The 17008-nt window shown below is 42.0% G+C and overlaps 1 protein-coding gene across 3 annotated transcripts in view; it reads right to left on the reverse strand.

Annotated features, from left to right (window-relative positions):
• The window catches only part of samd4a (sterile alpha motif domain containing 4A), a 66641-nt gene that overhangs the window by 15709 nt on the left and 33924 nt on the right, over window positions 1-17008 (reverse strand). The window contains exons 3-10 of one of the 3 annotated variants that reach the window (XM_030414427.1): window positions 12601-13197; window positions 9349-9636; window positions 6971-7080; window positions 6138-6221; window positions 3421-3667; window positions 3247-3332; window positions 2394-2512; window positions 1721-1922 (exon numbers count right to left, since the gene is read on the reverse strand). In XM_030414427.1, coding sequence (XP_030270287.1) covers window positions 1721-1922; window positions 2394-2512; window positions 3247-3332; window positions 3421-3667; window positions 6138-6221; window positions 6971-7080; window positions 9349-9636; window positions 12601-13197 — 1733 coding nt within the window. Of the gene's footprint in view, window positions 1-1720; window positions 1923-2393; window positions 2513-3246; window positions 3333-3420; window positions 3668-6137; window positions 6225-6970; window positions 7081-9348; window positions 9637-12600; window positions 13198-17008 lie in introns of all 3 variants that reach the window. The other 2 variants (XM_030414426.1, XM_030414428.1) reach the window with 2 other exon arrangements.

Consider the following 17008-nt stretch of genomic DNA (forward strand, 5'->3'; position numbering starts at 1 on the left):
TGGTCTGACAGCTGAAATCAAAACCAACAACAGCATCTCATCTACTGTTTCAGTCCCATCTGCCCATTTTATGGACATCTGTCTCAGAACAGCCCAAAAACTATTGAACAGACAAGCTTCTGCTCAACAGTGCAACTAACCTTATTATAAAATCTAAATTGTGCTGAGATGACAATCATCAACATTAGTGTTATCAAGTTTTTCCTCTATTGGAGTGAAATTTTGTATTGGAAAATAGAAATTATTTAAAAATATTTACTAGTCAAGCAAAATAATATGCAATGATTTCCTGGGCAGCATGGCATTTGTTGAGTGTCCCTTGTGGTACAAAGAGAGTTATGCACAGCAGAGTTTTGTGCAACTGCTGCATTTAGACAAATTTTAGACAGGTGTTTTATTAGCTAACGAGTCCACCAAAAATGACCCAGAAGGCAAAGCCATGTATGCGATATAATTTGATGCTGAAATTTTAAGCTCACACATCCTGGGCTTACTTTCCACTCATTTCCTAAAATGTGTTGGGTTGGGTCTAACATCAACGCCAGAGCGTCTTCAACATATTCACCCCCCATGCTCCTGTCTGGATGTCTGGCCCACACCTAATGACAGTCTCAGACGCTCACCACATGAATTCCTCACTGTAACCTGCCTATTATACCCCCAACACCATTACCACACGCCCCTCCCTCCTCACGGCCCTCCAGTGCCACAGGCCAGGGAAAAACAGGAAATGCCTGTGCACTGTTCTCACTGCCTCTGACTGGCTCTCTCACTCTCATACACACTCATACATACTCTCCCTCTTACTGCCCCTCCTCCTCCAACACCACAGCTACCTCTCCCAAACTATGACTCACATATTTCCCTCCCACCCTCATTCTACTTCTCTCTCTACACATCCAGACTACAGTCCCGCACAAGACAGCCCAACGTAAGAAGGGGGAGGAACTGAGGTATTTCCTCCTATTGTAAGGGATGAGAGAGAGAGAGAGAGAGAGAGAGAGAGACAGAGACAGACAGACAGAGATATAGACATAGATAGATATAGTGATAGATAGATAGATAGATAGATAGATAGATAGATAGATAGATAGATAGATAGAGATAGAGTTGGAGAAAGAGAAAGAGAGAGAGGTTCCCAATGAACTGGGTCAGCCGGGACCAAAGTGTGCCAGGATGGGCCTGAAACAGCTCCATAGCTCCTCCTGTTTCAGTGTTCGGCACTGACGCAGGGCCTCTGGTATGTGGGGTGACCTGCCTACAAGTTCCATCCACCTCACTTCATTCGCAAAACTCCACCGCTGCTCCACTTCCTCACCCCACATTTTTTTGTCATGGAGTAAAAAGTCTATTTCAGGAAGAATACGTGCTGAGGGAGGAATTCTGCTGCCCAGGTTATTGTAAACATCCTTGTATGTATTATTACACATCTTAAAATGTTCCTCTGTACAGTCATGAACACCAGGCAGAATTCCAGTTGCTACACCCACAGGATAATACCGATGAAATTAACTCTTTCATGCCATTTTATCTTCACATATACAAAAATATGTAAATACTAATAAATAATAACATGCTAACTGAAAGGCTCATCAAACCATTACACCCATGGTGATTTAACTCCTTAAATCAAACTTTAGTCTGTCCTTGTCATCTAGCCTGTACTTGTACTCCCTGTTCTCCCAACTCATTTACTCTCATTTCTCCCAAAACGACTCACCTGTCTCCCCTGCTTGGGGCCGGTGGGTGTGCTGCTAGAGCTGCGGGGCGTGGGCCCCAGCAGCCCCCCGCTGCCCAGCGGGCCTAGCCTGGCAACTGGCAAACTCCTGGAGGGCATCTGGAACTGCCGGAGGCTCCTCCTGGCTGACACACTACTCCCAACACAACTAGAGGTCGGGAGAGAGTTGGACTGGCCGAAACGGCTACAGCAGGGCGAGAAGTGACAAAAGCAAACACTGGTTGAATTCTTCATAGTAGGGGTTCGTATTGTGTAAACAAAGAAGTTTTACAATTAATTAGCAATAAGGAGCAAGACTTAGAAGGAGAAAGACTAAGGTTCAAAAATAAAGTTTACTTATTCAAGATTGAATTAACACGCATTATTAGAATTTTTTTATCTTTACTCTAGCAGTGGTGATGATGTCATCAAACACAGTGAAATGAATAAATAAATCCTTCCCTAACTAATTTCTCTGTTACATTTCATATTTGCTTTGTGACCACCCATTCTAATGGTTTCTGACATTTTTCACTCATATGATAATTGACACCAGAGAACTGTATCATTTTCACACAACCTGGAGGTTCTGGCTGTTTTATCAAAGTGAGAGGGATTTTGCTTCATCACAGGCCACAAAAAAAACATGAAAGCTACTGCAGTTCTGTATGTTTACCTCCTCTGTGGTCGGTACCCTGCAATGTCAAGGATGGTTTTCCTCGGAATGGACCGGAACAGCCTCTGGACCTGTTGTTTCCATGACAACAGCCTCTTCTTCTGTGTCTCAGTGAAGGACTGTCAGGCAGGGGGAGGGGAGAACAGGAAGTAAGAATCAGGGATGACATGAAGACTGGCTGAGGATGTACAGGTGCATTGTGTCACAACAAATTAAACTGACTTGTTTCTCGAAATCAAGAGTTTTAAAGAGACACAGAGTGGTTAGATGATTCATGGTATATCCATGTACGGTCTGTACAGGTCTTTACTTTTACATTGATCTGATTAGAACTGAAATATTTCCTCAAGTAACTCAGTAACAGGTTGACTAAAAAGACTCATATTTATTTTTCCTTTAAAAAAGGAAATGTTCATGATAAGGTTGTAAAAATAATATTTGCAAATAGTTGACAGGGGGGCAGTTCCACGTATGTATAAACATATTATTTGAATGTATTTGGGGTAGACCTGTTTTGCAATATATGTTCAACAAACATAATGTGTTATCAAATCACAGATGCCTTAGTGATAACGATCAGTAAAAAAAATAGAATAAATGATAAAATTAGCTGTAAATTTGTGGAACATTATGAGTACTTTACCGAATTTGCCCCTCAGAACGCTGTTATTACTTTAACTTTAAATTAACTTATTTTTAAGTAATGAAACTTGAAACAATTGTGAAGAAAGAAAACCATTGCTAGCCAAACCTGCAATGTCATACAGGCAGACATGATATCAGTCCAAAACGTCATTACTGTCTGTTTCTAGTATGATTTGTACTGTTTATGCATTTCATAGCGAGTGGATACCTCATGGATAAGGCACTTGTCGATGAGTTGTAGGTAGGAGCTGATGTTGTCCTCATCTGACCTCGACACCAGCAGCTGGGTGCAAACTGAGACAGCACAGATGGAAAATAAGACATTAAAAACAAAAACATATCTCAGTCAATTGAACACAAGCTCCACTGAAAGGCAGCTCACCTTTGCCCATGACTCGAGTGAATTGGCCAGGCAGATCCCCCTCTGCGATAATGCTTATGCCTGACTCAGCCTCTCCTCCCCCACTCCCACTCAGGTGGGAGCCTGGCGCAGCGCTCTTGCCCTCAGGGCTCAGCAGGGGGCGCTGCAGGGAGGCCTCCTCCCCACCACTGAAAGCCTTGATAGGCGTCATGATCATCTGGTGGAGCTCCTGCAGTGGAGCACGCAGATTGCTGCCCTCCAACACATCCTAGTGGTGATAAATGATAAGAGGAAGGAGAAGAAAGGGAAGGTACGGAGGGTAAGGGGGGAGCAGGTGAGAAAGATTTTAGAGTGGGGGTTTTACTTGACAGAATCTATAATTACATTTTGATGTGTTAAAGTAAAGGATTTGGTGTGAGATTCACAATGACGATCCCAAAAGGAAAATTCAGATATCAACCAGTAAGCCTCATGCAGATGGAAAGTTGGGTTAAGTAGAGCTTCAAAGCAAATAGTGTTGCAACATTGTCCTAAACAACAAAAGTAGATAGGGACTTATTTTAAAATACAGTTGTTTTTCAGCAGAGAAAAAATATAAAATGGCTCCATACAGCTTGTATAGAGTAATCCAAGTGTCTGGAAATACCGAGATCTTAAATTGGTTTAAACGCTGGCATGTTTGACCTTGTGCACTTCAGAAGGGATGCTTTGAGCTTAGCAGCTATACAGTGAAGTTTTTGACTAAACAGAGTGTGATTAATGTCTTTTCAAATTAATTTGTGATCTTGGATTATGCAGGACGAGCTGTATGGAGCAATTCGTATGTGTTCTTTGTAGTGCCGGGCGGTATACCGGTTTAGACCGAATACCGGTGTATATTTTCGTTATGATATGAATTTTCAATATACCGCCATACCGCTGTATTTGATTACACAACGTTCGGAATGCTGCGCCGCGGGACACTGTTTCAAACTGGACCCTTTTCAATGTTGCGCTTCTAAACAGGCATGGTGCGACGGCCAGGCGTAGTGGGGGTAAACAGTAGTGCTCTGGTGTTATGTTACGGTGAAGATGGATAGGATAGACATTGCAGTTCATCACTTCATCCGCGGACGTCAAGATGAGCAACTGGAAAGCCGCTGAGATCCGGGAGATGCTGGCGTCTCTGTAGCTGTCAGCTTGTTGTTGTAGTGGCAAGCTACTTACGGTCGCAACTTTCAAATTAAAAGCCCCCCGCTAAGAACCCCATTCTAAACTTCAGTGAGGAGCAATATAAAGCTCTTATTTTGAAGACAAATTCGACCTGCTTCCTGTTAGCTATCTGTTGCTTGAGGCAGCTAATGGAGGGGGCGAGGCGCTCCACCGCACGCTTCCTTTAATAGCGGGGATTTAACATCGGAGTGTGTTTGACTGAGGAGGCGAGAATATGGGCCACGGGTCTATAATTAAGTAAATCTATCATGTGTCGCCACATTTCTTTCGATGCATATGTTGTATGTCACTGTTTACGCCCAACTTCGTGCTTCACGCCATGTCACATGTTTACACCTACCTCAGTGGCGCTTTTTGGGAAGAAGGAATGAGAAACTGGTTGAGAGAAGAAAATTATACCTCCCTTATAGATAGATAGAGTGCTGCCTTTACCTTGCAGCAAATGTGCCGCCTTTTCTATCTAAAAGGGGCTAGTAATTGCTCTCTCAACCAGTAGAAAATGCTGTGAACACCTGATTATGCATGAAAAAAAATACCGTCATATACCGTGAAACCGTAGGAATTTTGAAAAATACTGTGATATACATTTTTGGTCATACCGCCCAGCACTAGTTCTTTGGGTTTTTTTTTAAAGTCTTCATCTATTTAAAAATGCAGCTAGATTACGAAACTTCACCTGGCTTTCATCCGTATTGGGGTGAGTAGATGGCAACATCTTTATCTTTTTTTTAAATTCTCCTTTAAGACTTGTGTGAACCACCTGATTCACAAAAATGTAACATAAACATACACAAAAAATCTGTCATTTTTGACCTACATGCTGAACATTAAGAAGAAACAGGCTCACAGACAAACAGTGGTGGAGTGATCCCTTACCACACCGCCAAGTTATAGAGCAGAAAATCAACAGCAACAGCAAAAGTACATACATGCAGTTTTCTTTCACTACTCATGTCCATGTGCATCATATCAGCCTCCATTCCCCACCCCTCACAGAGCAGTACTGTACATGAGTGTGTAAACCCAAAATACCAAGCAACAGGTGTCTTGTTTCCTCAGCCCTACTAATGCAGCGGGAACACATTTTTAAAAGAAGCACTGGTGAAAAGGTTAAGTCTGAATTTAGCTGGCTCAAGAAGTCCCTCCTGTGGTGTGCCCTTGAGCGCCATTGTCTTGCTCTGAGGGCTGAATGGAGGGGTAAGGGGTGGGAGAGGCGGATGGGTTTAAATTCGGAACCCAAAACTCGCCTTCCTGGATTAGGTGTTCCCTTAGCTGCCATCTCAGATACATAACACCAACTGAGAGCCACCAGTCTCGGACTCTCTCAAACATACACAAAACGAGAGGTGCTGTCCTGTGACATCCACTATGGCTCCAAGCTCAGTTACCAATAACAACAAATGTAAATGCATTACAAAATAAATAAATGAACAATATGCCCAAATTCAATTTATTTCAGGAATGAGAATGTTTTTAGTGAGATGATGAAGAAGAAAAGGAGGAGAAGGAGTATATGTCACTCTGACCTTTTCCAGGCTGCGCAGTAGGTTCTGCCTCTCTTTGAGTTTCAAAATGCTGATAACAATCTTGTGTCTTGCTCCTTTAGTGACCTTCTGTTGGAGAAAAGAGTTTTGTGTCAAACATCCATTTTCTTATTGGTAACATACTGGTCTAAAATATGGATACCTATTCTTTGAGATAAAGAGATGTGTGGAATACAAACAAGTTCCTTTCAAATGGAGCAGGTGGTTGTATTTTAAAAAGATATAAAAAGTGAAGCTCATTTTTTAGCAAAAGGACAGAAAAAGCTTAGAAATTATTCCAGCAAATTAATGTTAGTTAATACAACTACAACACGTTCAGCATGTCTCAGTGTAGCTGTGCATCATGTTAGGGTCAGACAGAGAAATAGTCAGCAGCACCTGGAGGAAGTGTACAGCTTCCTTGTGAGCTGTGTTAATTTTAACTGCATCCTCTGTTTCAGAATAGCCTCCACGACATCCTTAAGCACAAGCACAACAATTGCTAAATTTGTCTTGTACCTTTATTCCAACAATATCAAGTTTTCCACTCGGTCTGATTGAACCTAGTTAAATAAGTACATTAGTTAATCAAATAATTTATATAATAATTTAAAACTGACATTAAGGGATATTAAGATATTTCTGACGTGTACTTTCTGAGTACTGACATGTGTCTTCATGCATACCAATGTCAATTCCTTAACTGCCTCATTAGTGTAAAGTTCACACCTGATTGATAATGTTAACTGAGTCAGACACTGTGTGTTAGTGTGTTTGTGTGTGTGTGTGTGTCTGTGTATGTGAGCGTGTTTGTGTTTGTGTGTGAGAACATAAACCTGTGCTTCTAGCTGCTCTTCAGTCAGTGACAACATCTCATCATAGGTCATTGTGGAGAAGAGAGCAGCGTACTTATGGAGACGGAGACTCTTCAGCCATGCAGGAACATCTGTGGGACAGACATAAAAAATTAAACAAACAAATTAAATCATCTGTAAAACAAAATAGTGTTCAAAGACAGCTTTGGATTGCATCCTTAACATCATCCCAGATTAAAAGAATGCGCATTAAGAAAGACATGCCGTTGGCAGAAGGGTCAACTAATCACATTCTTACCCATCACATCTTTAGTTAGACATTGCTTCTGGAAATGCTTAGTATTGCTCAGCTGGTCTGTGCTCCACATTCTAACTGCTTAGAGTGTTAGCTAGCTGCTGAGACATCTTTGTTCTAATTTGTAGTTGTTGTAGACTGAGGCCTGGTGTTGGTTTAGCTGTTTCTTTGCTTACAAGCTGCAGCAACTGCAGTACAAACAAACAGTCCCTTTTTTGTAACTCATGAGAATGAATAAACAACTGTTAATAAAGCAGAAAACTTTCCAGTATAGTATGTTTCCTTTGCTAATCTGCTGCTTCATATTCATCATGTCTTTTGAGGACACCCCAGGATAATCTTGCAAAAGCACTGAGAGCAAACAGAGACTTGTATGACTGCACAACAAGGAACGACAAGGATGGTGAACATCTACTTTGACTCCCCACCCCACATGATGTCAAATACAGACTTCAGCGGAGTGTTGAAACAAAATTAGACTGTAGTTTGATTTCGCTGAACAATGGATTCTGTTACAGAGTTTAAAAACAAGTCTGTGATGAATGACACAAAATATTTGGCCATGGAAGCAAGCATAAACCTCCATTAAATCTTGAGATCTCAATGCTTTATAAACTGAAGGAAATCAAGCACCTTATTCCAAAACCTGATACTTGACATCCAATGCAGAGTCTTGGTGTAACAGATAACTGAAAAGCTGTAAGACTGACAAATCAGAGCTTGTTATATCGATGAGGAATGTTGTTTTCCTGTTTAGCTGGATGACAACATGAAAAATGTTTGTAAAAGGCAAAGGCAGACACTGCATGTTAGTTTTAACTCCAGTACAGACAGTAGTAACCTCAGAGAAAGGTCGAGGGGTCAGCAGTTCTGGCCTCTGCCTCCCCAGACAAACTGCTCTGACTGGATCAACAACTTGCCAAAGCCTGTAGCTGAATGCCTGTAAGTCACACACAGCAGACAGTCATAATTTCTCCACTGAACTGGTCATGTCTCACTCCATGTCAGCAATTAGATCGAGTAGGGAAGCCCATATCCTTAGCCCTGTAGAAAGAAGAAGGGTTTGATACTAAATTGTAAATATTCACATAATTAAAGTGAATATTTGTCTCATGTAACCTGATCTGCTGCCCTTAGCACCTGCACTGTCTACCTGCATCTTGAGCCACATCAGGTATCTGGCGTTTTTAGAAAGCTGAATAGTCAAATAGTACATCAAACTTTTGAAAATAGGACACTCCAGGCACTGCATTACAAATGATTGCACAAACATTATATTATTTTTAAATGAACAGCAATAACTTGGTGTGTTTACAGTAAAATACGACTATGTGCTATGTTTAGTAGTTTTGTAGTGAAATGTATTGTTTTTCCAAAAAGGTTTGAATAAAAACAGATATTTCATAAGTCACCAAATCTAGCAACACCATCACAAAGTAGATAGTTTGGTTGAACCTTCTCCGCAGACCAAGCTGACTGTCAGCCGCCTGCCAATGTCAGGGCATTGGTGAGCATCTGTGGCCATAGTTGTTGCTGGTGTCCTGCACCTTTGGCAGTAAGCGGCCTTTGTCAGTGGCTTTTTGGCCAATCGAGGGTGTTGCATCAGCAGCAAAGCCCTTCAGTGCGGGAAATCAGTCTTGAATGGCTGTTCAGCTAAGCGAATCAATGCACGAGATGAGAGACAGAAAGACACAGCCTGTCACTGTAGTATCCACGATTACACCCATTTAGCACGAATTCTCATAGTATTTCGCCTCGGCCTCTACGTCGGTTCCATTGATACATTTTTATCCAACATATTCTTGATGAGAAGAGGCTATAATAGCCAAAGCGGTGGCAAAAAAAATTCGCTTTACCGTAATAAAAGTTTGTATAACTGCAGTTCCGAGTCTTCCGGTTTCCCTTTCTGAATGACACATACAGACGACTGCTACCTGATGGTATGAAAAGGTATTTCCTCTCAAGCAGGCGCAGAATGAGTTAGTTGGCAACTGGCTGTAGTCGTGGTGTGTGCAGCTTTTTGGCAAAGACACAGGTGACCTGAGACGACGAAGCAGTCGGCTGAATGGTGTTACTAACTGCACACTCGGTCTTTCGTACTCACCCCTCATGCCACTGCCCTCTTCATGGAAGGAACTGCGATGCAGACCTGAACCTCCTCCTAAACCAGCCTCCTCCAGATGTTCACTGCCCCCACTGCCCGAGGAGGCAATGCTGCTCTGGGGTGAGAGAGGTGCATGGTCTGGGGCTGGGCCCCTTGCACTCCGTAGGTCCTCCTGGGACAGCCAGACGTGGCCCAGAGGCTGGTTGCTGGGGCCACTCATGGGAGGTGTGAGGGACACAGAGCGCTTCAGGGGACTGTGCTGCTGGCTGCCACCTCCACTCGTCAGGACTGCAGGACAACAGCAAGACTAGTCAGGTGGGCTAAGCTAAGACTGGAGAAATCGTACTGGCAGAACCACTGTTCACTCACTCCCGTGTTTATAAACACATGAAGTCATTTTTCAATATAGCTTATTATTATATATAGTTTCTCAATATAGCATTTAACTGATTGCAGTAACACTATTGTAAATAATGAAGTTGGCCTGTATATGTATATTATGATGTAGACTTGCTCTTCCTCCAATAAGTTGCTTGTGAGTTGACTAAAGGCAGCTGAAGGAAGGAAGCTGCTGGATGAACAAGGAAGTCCATTTATTGAGTTAAGCAATTAAGCAAAAAAGCAAGCAAAACTTGCTACTGTCAACTGTTAAATCTTTCAAAGGTTTTACTTAAGGGGTCTTTTAAGTACACATACTCTCCTGTTTTATATTCACTTGGTATAGATCTCGCTTTTTTATTTGGAGACCTTGAAGCTACGTTCCAATCCACACATCCTGCATGAGGCAGACATATCATGGATGTTTGCAGACGACTTTCCTGTACTAGCAATGAAATCAATCCATTGCTAACTTAGTACATTACTTCTCTCTTAGTCTTCCTCTCGCACTCCTTTTCTCTATTAATAATTGAAATCTGTGCTCCTCAGGATGAATTCAGGGTGGAGACCTTTAACTGCAAGAACTGAAATCTCGCTATTAAACCCAATAAAAGCAGCTCCAATTGGCACATTTTCCTGTTTAAGGGGGTAAAATGAATGAAAAGGTGGACAGCCAAAATGCTTTTTGTGTCGTCGCTCTGACGGGTAAAGCTGCCACCAACACCCTAGGCTCTCTCCTCTTCCTATATGCGGTCCTCTTACTGTTGCCGCTATGTATAGGACTTCATGGGCCCTGTTTAAAATAGGTGCCCAGCTAACATTACAAGTTCCAGTCCCTAAATATTAGCCATTTTCCCTAAATACAGTCTCCCACAAAGGCTGCCTTACAAGGGAAAGGATGGGTGGTATGTGCTGCTGTGGCTTGGACTGAGGCAGAGAGTATGGCTAGGGGGTCAACAGGATGTGGTGTCAGTAGCACGCAGGTTGATGTGGTTGGACAATTATACTCCTATGATCATCATGATGACCAGAGGAACACCGGGAGGAGGCTGAAGACTTGGCGACTCTGAGTGATAGGAACTGAATTAATGCTAGATATTTCAAATTAAAGATGATAAGTAGATTCAGCGTTTTGTGATACACATTCTGAACTGCCCAACAGGATTTGATGCCGAAAGCACTGATAAAACATATTTTATAATCTTCTGACTCTTTACACCACATTACACTTACACTCACTTTGTACATCACCCTACACTTAGACGCATTTTCATAAGTTAATAAAAGCATCTGCCACAAGTACACCAATCCTTAGCTTATTGCTGGGGTAACTGTAGTTTATCAGATGTGAAATCCTGCGGTCTTTTACTGAAGCTGCTTGCAGTCAAAAATATGAGAGGATCTTTCTTGGAGCAGTGAGCAGGGCTTTAAATGTGTCTTTATTTATAAACCCTCAGCTGTTTCTTTCATCTCCGAGGAAAAAAAAAACAAACAACACAGAGCCCTTGCATTCTTGTCTGGAAATATCCTGCTCTGACCATAGTTATGTTCAATTTCAACAGCCCTCCCCTCTCTGTGTGTTGTCTTCCACCTCATACAGCCTCTGTAGTTGCAGTGTGGGTTGTTCAGTCAGACTGACCAGACTGTATTTACTATGTTGAGTCAACTTAGTATGTTCAGGGTGTGTTTAGTGTATTTGGCTAGTTTTGAGTGTCCTTTGAGTCTTTGATAGAATTATAAATTGTACCAGCATTTTAAATGAATTTGTTGTGCTACCAATTGCTGGAGAGCTGTTTCAGTGCCTAGTGTCAACTAACATTAACATTTTTTGTCAGCTAATTGAACAAAACACATCCTTACAAAACTACCACAGTGAAATGTCCTTGCCATACAGCGTCCTACTATATTTTTTAACTAATCTCTTCTCTGGAGAGTAAAGCTGCCTTCTTAGAGATGTTTTCCACATGAGTTACAGGTTAAGTGACCCTCGTATGAAATTGTGCCTGGGTGAGGGCAATCAGACAGAGAGGTTATCATCAGACAAGTCCGAGTAGGTGGCTGTGATAACTGTGTTGTAGCGGTTCGGACCACCTTGACTTTCGAAGCAAGCCAGGGTTTGTGCTCTTAAATCCAGGTTTTTTCAAAAGTGTCAGGTGGGTGTATAGCTAAAAAAATAAACCTGCCCCGTCATGTTCAGTGAAAGGAGGATAAATATTGATGGATAAGCTTATACCTGAGCAAAAGGGCACTGCCACCAATCTTCACTAGTTTGAGGCATTCTGTGTTTATATCTCTCCATCTTCTTTGTCAAACCTTCAACAAAAATTGCGCCTAAAATTGGTCACAATTGTCTCCTTTGATCTACTAATATAGACGTTTCTCCAATAAAAACATACAGTTCTACACTCCTCTAGTTTTCCATTAAACTAAATAATCAAAGCCAATAGAATAAGAAAATATTTCGGCAGCAGGAAGACAGAGCATACCAGCGGACACCTGGACAGAAGAGTACAAATTGGGTAAAACATTAAAGAACTAGCTCTTTTCTGTTTTTTTTTTTTCCTTTACCAAACTGGTGAAAGCCCTTTAAGGACAACTTTAATGATCCTATGAAGTCTATCAACCATCTATCTGTTTACAATGACATTCGCTGTCTCCAGTCTATTGTCTTCTCTAATGTCTGTAGGTCTGGCTCGACCCTCATCACACCAGATGTACCAGTTGGGAAGAGGCAATAAAAATGCCATGATGGATCAATGTTAGAGATGTGGTGCTCTTTTAATTTTCTATCTATGTGTGAACTGCTGTTTAGTCACCTCATGATCAGAATATGGTTGAACACAGTGCAAGGCACACAGGACACATGAGACTTACTAGTGTTACCACCTCCACCAGTTCCAACCGTGTTGATGGTCGCTGGCACAGAAGATGATGGGTAGAGAAGGAGGTGCCCATTTTCACAGCCCTGCTGCTGCTGATGCCAGCCTCCACCCAGTCCTGAATCCCTGGAGCTCTGCCACCCATTGAGGCGGTCGTCAGAGCCGTAGCGCTGGTGGTGATGCAATGAGTAAAGATTGCCTGATGAAGAAGTGTTAGTGGAGGAGGATGATCCTGATGAGGAGAGGGTGGATGGAGGCGTAGACTGGTGATGGTGGTGGTGTGGCCCAGAAGGAGGAGGCCTTTCCAGTGAGTCTCCACGGGCAGCGGCTCTCTCTTCCAGGTGGTTGAGCCAGAGTGCCAGAGCAGCACGGTCTTCCAGAGAGGTGGCTGGGTGGATAAGGGCGTAGGACAGGAGCTGGCGAGACTCCTCCAGGTGGTGGCCATGTTCGATGGTGTGGGCTAGGATGCGTGGCAGAAGGCGCATGTACTCACCCTTGGCTTCAACGTTGCCAGGTTTGAGCAGCGGGAGGTGGGTGAGGACAAGCGAGATGACACGCTCCTTAGACTCACCTTGCCACTGGCTGATCACCCCTGTGAGAGGAGACAAAACACAAATAGCATTACAATCCAATATCCCAACATTAAATGCTCGAAAGAAAGTTTTTGTTAAACTTTCGCAATGCGGGACCGAGTTCAAATGTTAGCATCTCATTAAGTTGCCAGCCAATCATGGCCAACTGACCTGATGAACCACTGTGATGAACAGGACATCACTGGATAAACAATCTGATTTTAGCAAATCAGAGAGTGTTGCTACACAATACCCAAGGTGGCAGCAAAGGAGAATGTAATTGATAGATGGACAGATGGATTAGTGAACACATGTACGGTTAAAAATAGAGGAAAGCAAGATGATGTTAGAGCCACTGCACTGTCATCCTTCTATTTTGCTCCTTCTGTGAGGCTGCTGATGGTTGCTCTACAGCTCTATACATAACCTGGAGGTCATGGAGCTCTATTGTTGTCCAAGTCAGTGGGCCGTTAGGAGCCCATTCCTACCATCTTGGACCAGGGCTATAGATACAAACTATTGGGCAGATGAGACTCTGGAGGTGTTAGTAGAAAGGTGGTTTTGATCATCAGGTTGCACCTTAAAGTATCTTCTGGGCATAGAAATATTGTGAGACGCTTTGGATATGTATGGCTACATCGCTCCTGATGAGCAGCACCTTGCAGAGCAGCCTCTGCCATCAGTGTATGAATGGGTGACTTTGATAAATGTTGCTCTTAAGCACTTTGAGTAGTCTGACACAAAAAACAAAATGCAAATGCAAGTCCATTTTACTAACTGGTCAGGGTAACGGTTTTGGACAGACACACAAATAGAGACAGGACGCAGTCCGGTTTCACTTCCTGCTCGGGAGATGTGTCTGTGTGAATCTGACCACAGTCATTCTTAACCCTGAGAATCTCGTCTCTAAATCTGACATATGAGGTGAAACTAGAAAATACATCTGCTAGCCCTTCTGTCCAAAGATATCCCAATGTCACAGTCTACTTTGTGGTGATGTACAGCTCTCTCCACCCTGTTGAGTGGACAGCTGCAGCTCTGACCGGGCAGATGGAAGACCACAGACCCTGACGCCTTCCAAACAAGGTTCACATTCATTCACTGCATGAAAGATGACCAGGACTGAGGGACAGAATAATTCTGACTTTAGCCAACTCACAGCATGGAACTGAACATTTTACACACACACACGTTGGCATACAATCCTATGCTTTTCTAACCAAAGGGAAATCAGCAGCATGTGCTCAAAATCAATTTCTCTCTCAGAACACAATGGAAAGAATTACCCTCATCAATGGATCCCACAAATCTGATAAAGTGAATGTCAAAAATCTTTAAACAATGAAAAGCAAATTTTGCCAACTCATTTTATGAAAATGCAAGGGGATTTTTGCTTCAGCCACTGAGAGCATGTGTGTGTCACATCTACCATGATAGGGCAGAATGAGCCAGTGCCCCATTTCACAAAGACTGCCTTTAAACAAAACAGGCACTGTTTTTTTGATGAAAAGACCTTCCGATCCGTGTCAGCTAATTTGAATGGCTGACATGAAGACACTGAACGAGGCCAGGCTGTCCTAAAACTCAGCAGAAAGCACTATACTAAGAGTGACACAGAATACAAGGAGAGGAGGTGGGGGGAGAGTGAAGTAGAGACAAGTTTGAGAGGGAGGAGGAGAAAATAAAGGAAGGAGGGAGTAAAGGACCGAGGTGTATGAGGTGAGCCAGGGAGTCACTCAACTCTGCTCCAGGGATGATGTAATCCTTCATTCCTCTGAATGAGGCAAGCCTTGTTCCATCAGAAAACAGGAATTGTTCTATGATTAAAAGTCATTTATTTTAAAAAGACTGGAAAACATTGAGATGTACCACAAAAACACTGGTTAATACTTTATGAAAGTTTACAGAACCGGTGTTGCACTGCCTACTGTAAAACTTTTACAGTCAAAAGTAGAAACAGTGTTGTTTTAAACTTTTTGACATTAATCAGCAGTCTAACAAAAAGGTTGACTTGTTGCATGGAAAATATGAGAAATGTATTGAGCAAAATATTGCAGCACATTACTGTCTATTGTACACTTTTTTTTCATTAGAGCTTAAAAAATAGCATATAAAACGAAGCATAGCATATAGTATTTACCTTTGACAACTCCTTAGTACCCGAGAAGAACCATTGTTCTTAATTTGAATCAGTATTCAAAATCAACTGTCATGATTGATGTGAAGACATTGTGTGTTCAATTTTGAAAAAAATATAAAATAAAGGACTACACTTCCCTCAAAACTTTCTTTGAAAGGCAAGTGTTTATCAACCACAAGACATTTGGTGATTGTGGTTGGCCATATTTAATTAGCATTTTCCTCACAGCTACACAAAACCAGTGTTATAAACAAATATTTTTAAAGAAATGACTGAAATAGGACAGACTGTCGTCTGGAGCTCATTTCCTAAAATATCAGCTAGCAATGTCAGCTCTAATTTAGCACATAAAGCAGTCTTTGCAGCTGAGATTGTTCAGGACTATCACATCATGTTAATTACTCCCTTCATTTCATAGCACAAATTTAAAGTAAAAAAAAAGAAAATGTCAAAGGCCTAGCACTCTCCAAAGAACAGCAGATCAATGCAAAAAATAACGTCATCTGTTACAATGTCATCTGTTTCTTTAACGATTACAATATTCTACACCAACTGATTCAGAGCTTACGTGTGTACAGTATATGGCCATCAAAACTAATAATGCCTCAACTAATCAGCAGCTCAGCAATCCTTCATGTGCATCCGCAGAGAAACGACTTTGGAATAACTTCCAAATAATGGCAAAAATTGATGGGACAAAAACAGTTGCCTTTACAGTTCTAAATTACACTCACAGTTTGTGGCAGTACACTGTTGAGAGGCCAAAAATACCCAGATTGTGGCCCTGTGAACCCAACACTTAAGAAAAAGTGGCACTCCTCCCTCTGATGTATGAATTCAGCATGAGGGAATGGTGTTACAGTTCCCCTTTGAACTATAACTGAGCTAAAGATTACCAAGTTAGAAAAAAGTAATTTTGATCGATAGTATTTTGTGGTAACAAGAGGGTAATTCTGTCTTTTCTGAACTAATACTTACTAAAACCAGAGGGAAATGGCTAGAAAATGTATAAAAGCATCCATGACAGGAAGCTCCTTCAGGCTTCACTGACCAAGGTTAAAATGTCAAGGAGTCAGCCTTTGAGCGCGTCTTCCCCTAACAGTGACCGAACATGCAGCACCTCTCAACACTTCAAGAGGGGTCACAGTGGTTGTACCTAGCATGGGTCAAAAGTCAACTGCTAAGGTAACCACAGGGTTCCCAAATACACAAATGGACCAGATTCTAATCAACAAAAGAGAGAGAGTGAGTAGCTATAACTAAATTAACCCAGTCTTGGTAAATCAATGTTAAGAAATTTGACATGTTTGTTAGACTCTGCGCTCCTACCCTTAACATTAATGGGAAGCTACAGAACTATCTACTAGCTACTATCCCTGATCCAGCTGGAGTAAAAAAGAGCAAAGGAGTAACAAGGAGAGGGGTAGTTAAACTGACATTACTATATTAACAAAGGAGAGCCAACCAGGAAACACTATGTTGCAATTTCTCCTTTTCCACCTTATTTCTTTGTAGATTCTGACACAGAGTGACACTGGAAACTTCACTGTAAGTAGGACTTGCTATGTGTAACTTGTTCAACTCTGCATCCCACCACAGAGAAAGGCCTGATACTATAGTCAGCTGCATGAATATCAAGCATGCCAGTGTCTCATACAATGCAATCAATAAAAATAGACTAAACAAAAATG

Source organism: Sparus aurata, chromosome 4 (genome assembly GCF_900880675.1).
Source record: "Sparus aurata chromosome 4, fSpaAur1.1, whole genome shotgun sequence".
Classification (NCBI taxonomy): Eukaryota; Metazoa; Chordata; class Actinopteri; order Spariformes; family Sparidae; genus Sparus; species Sparus aurata.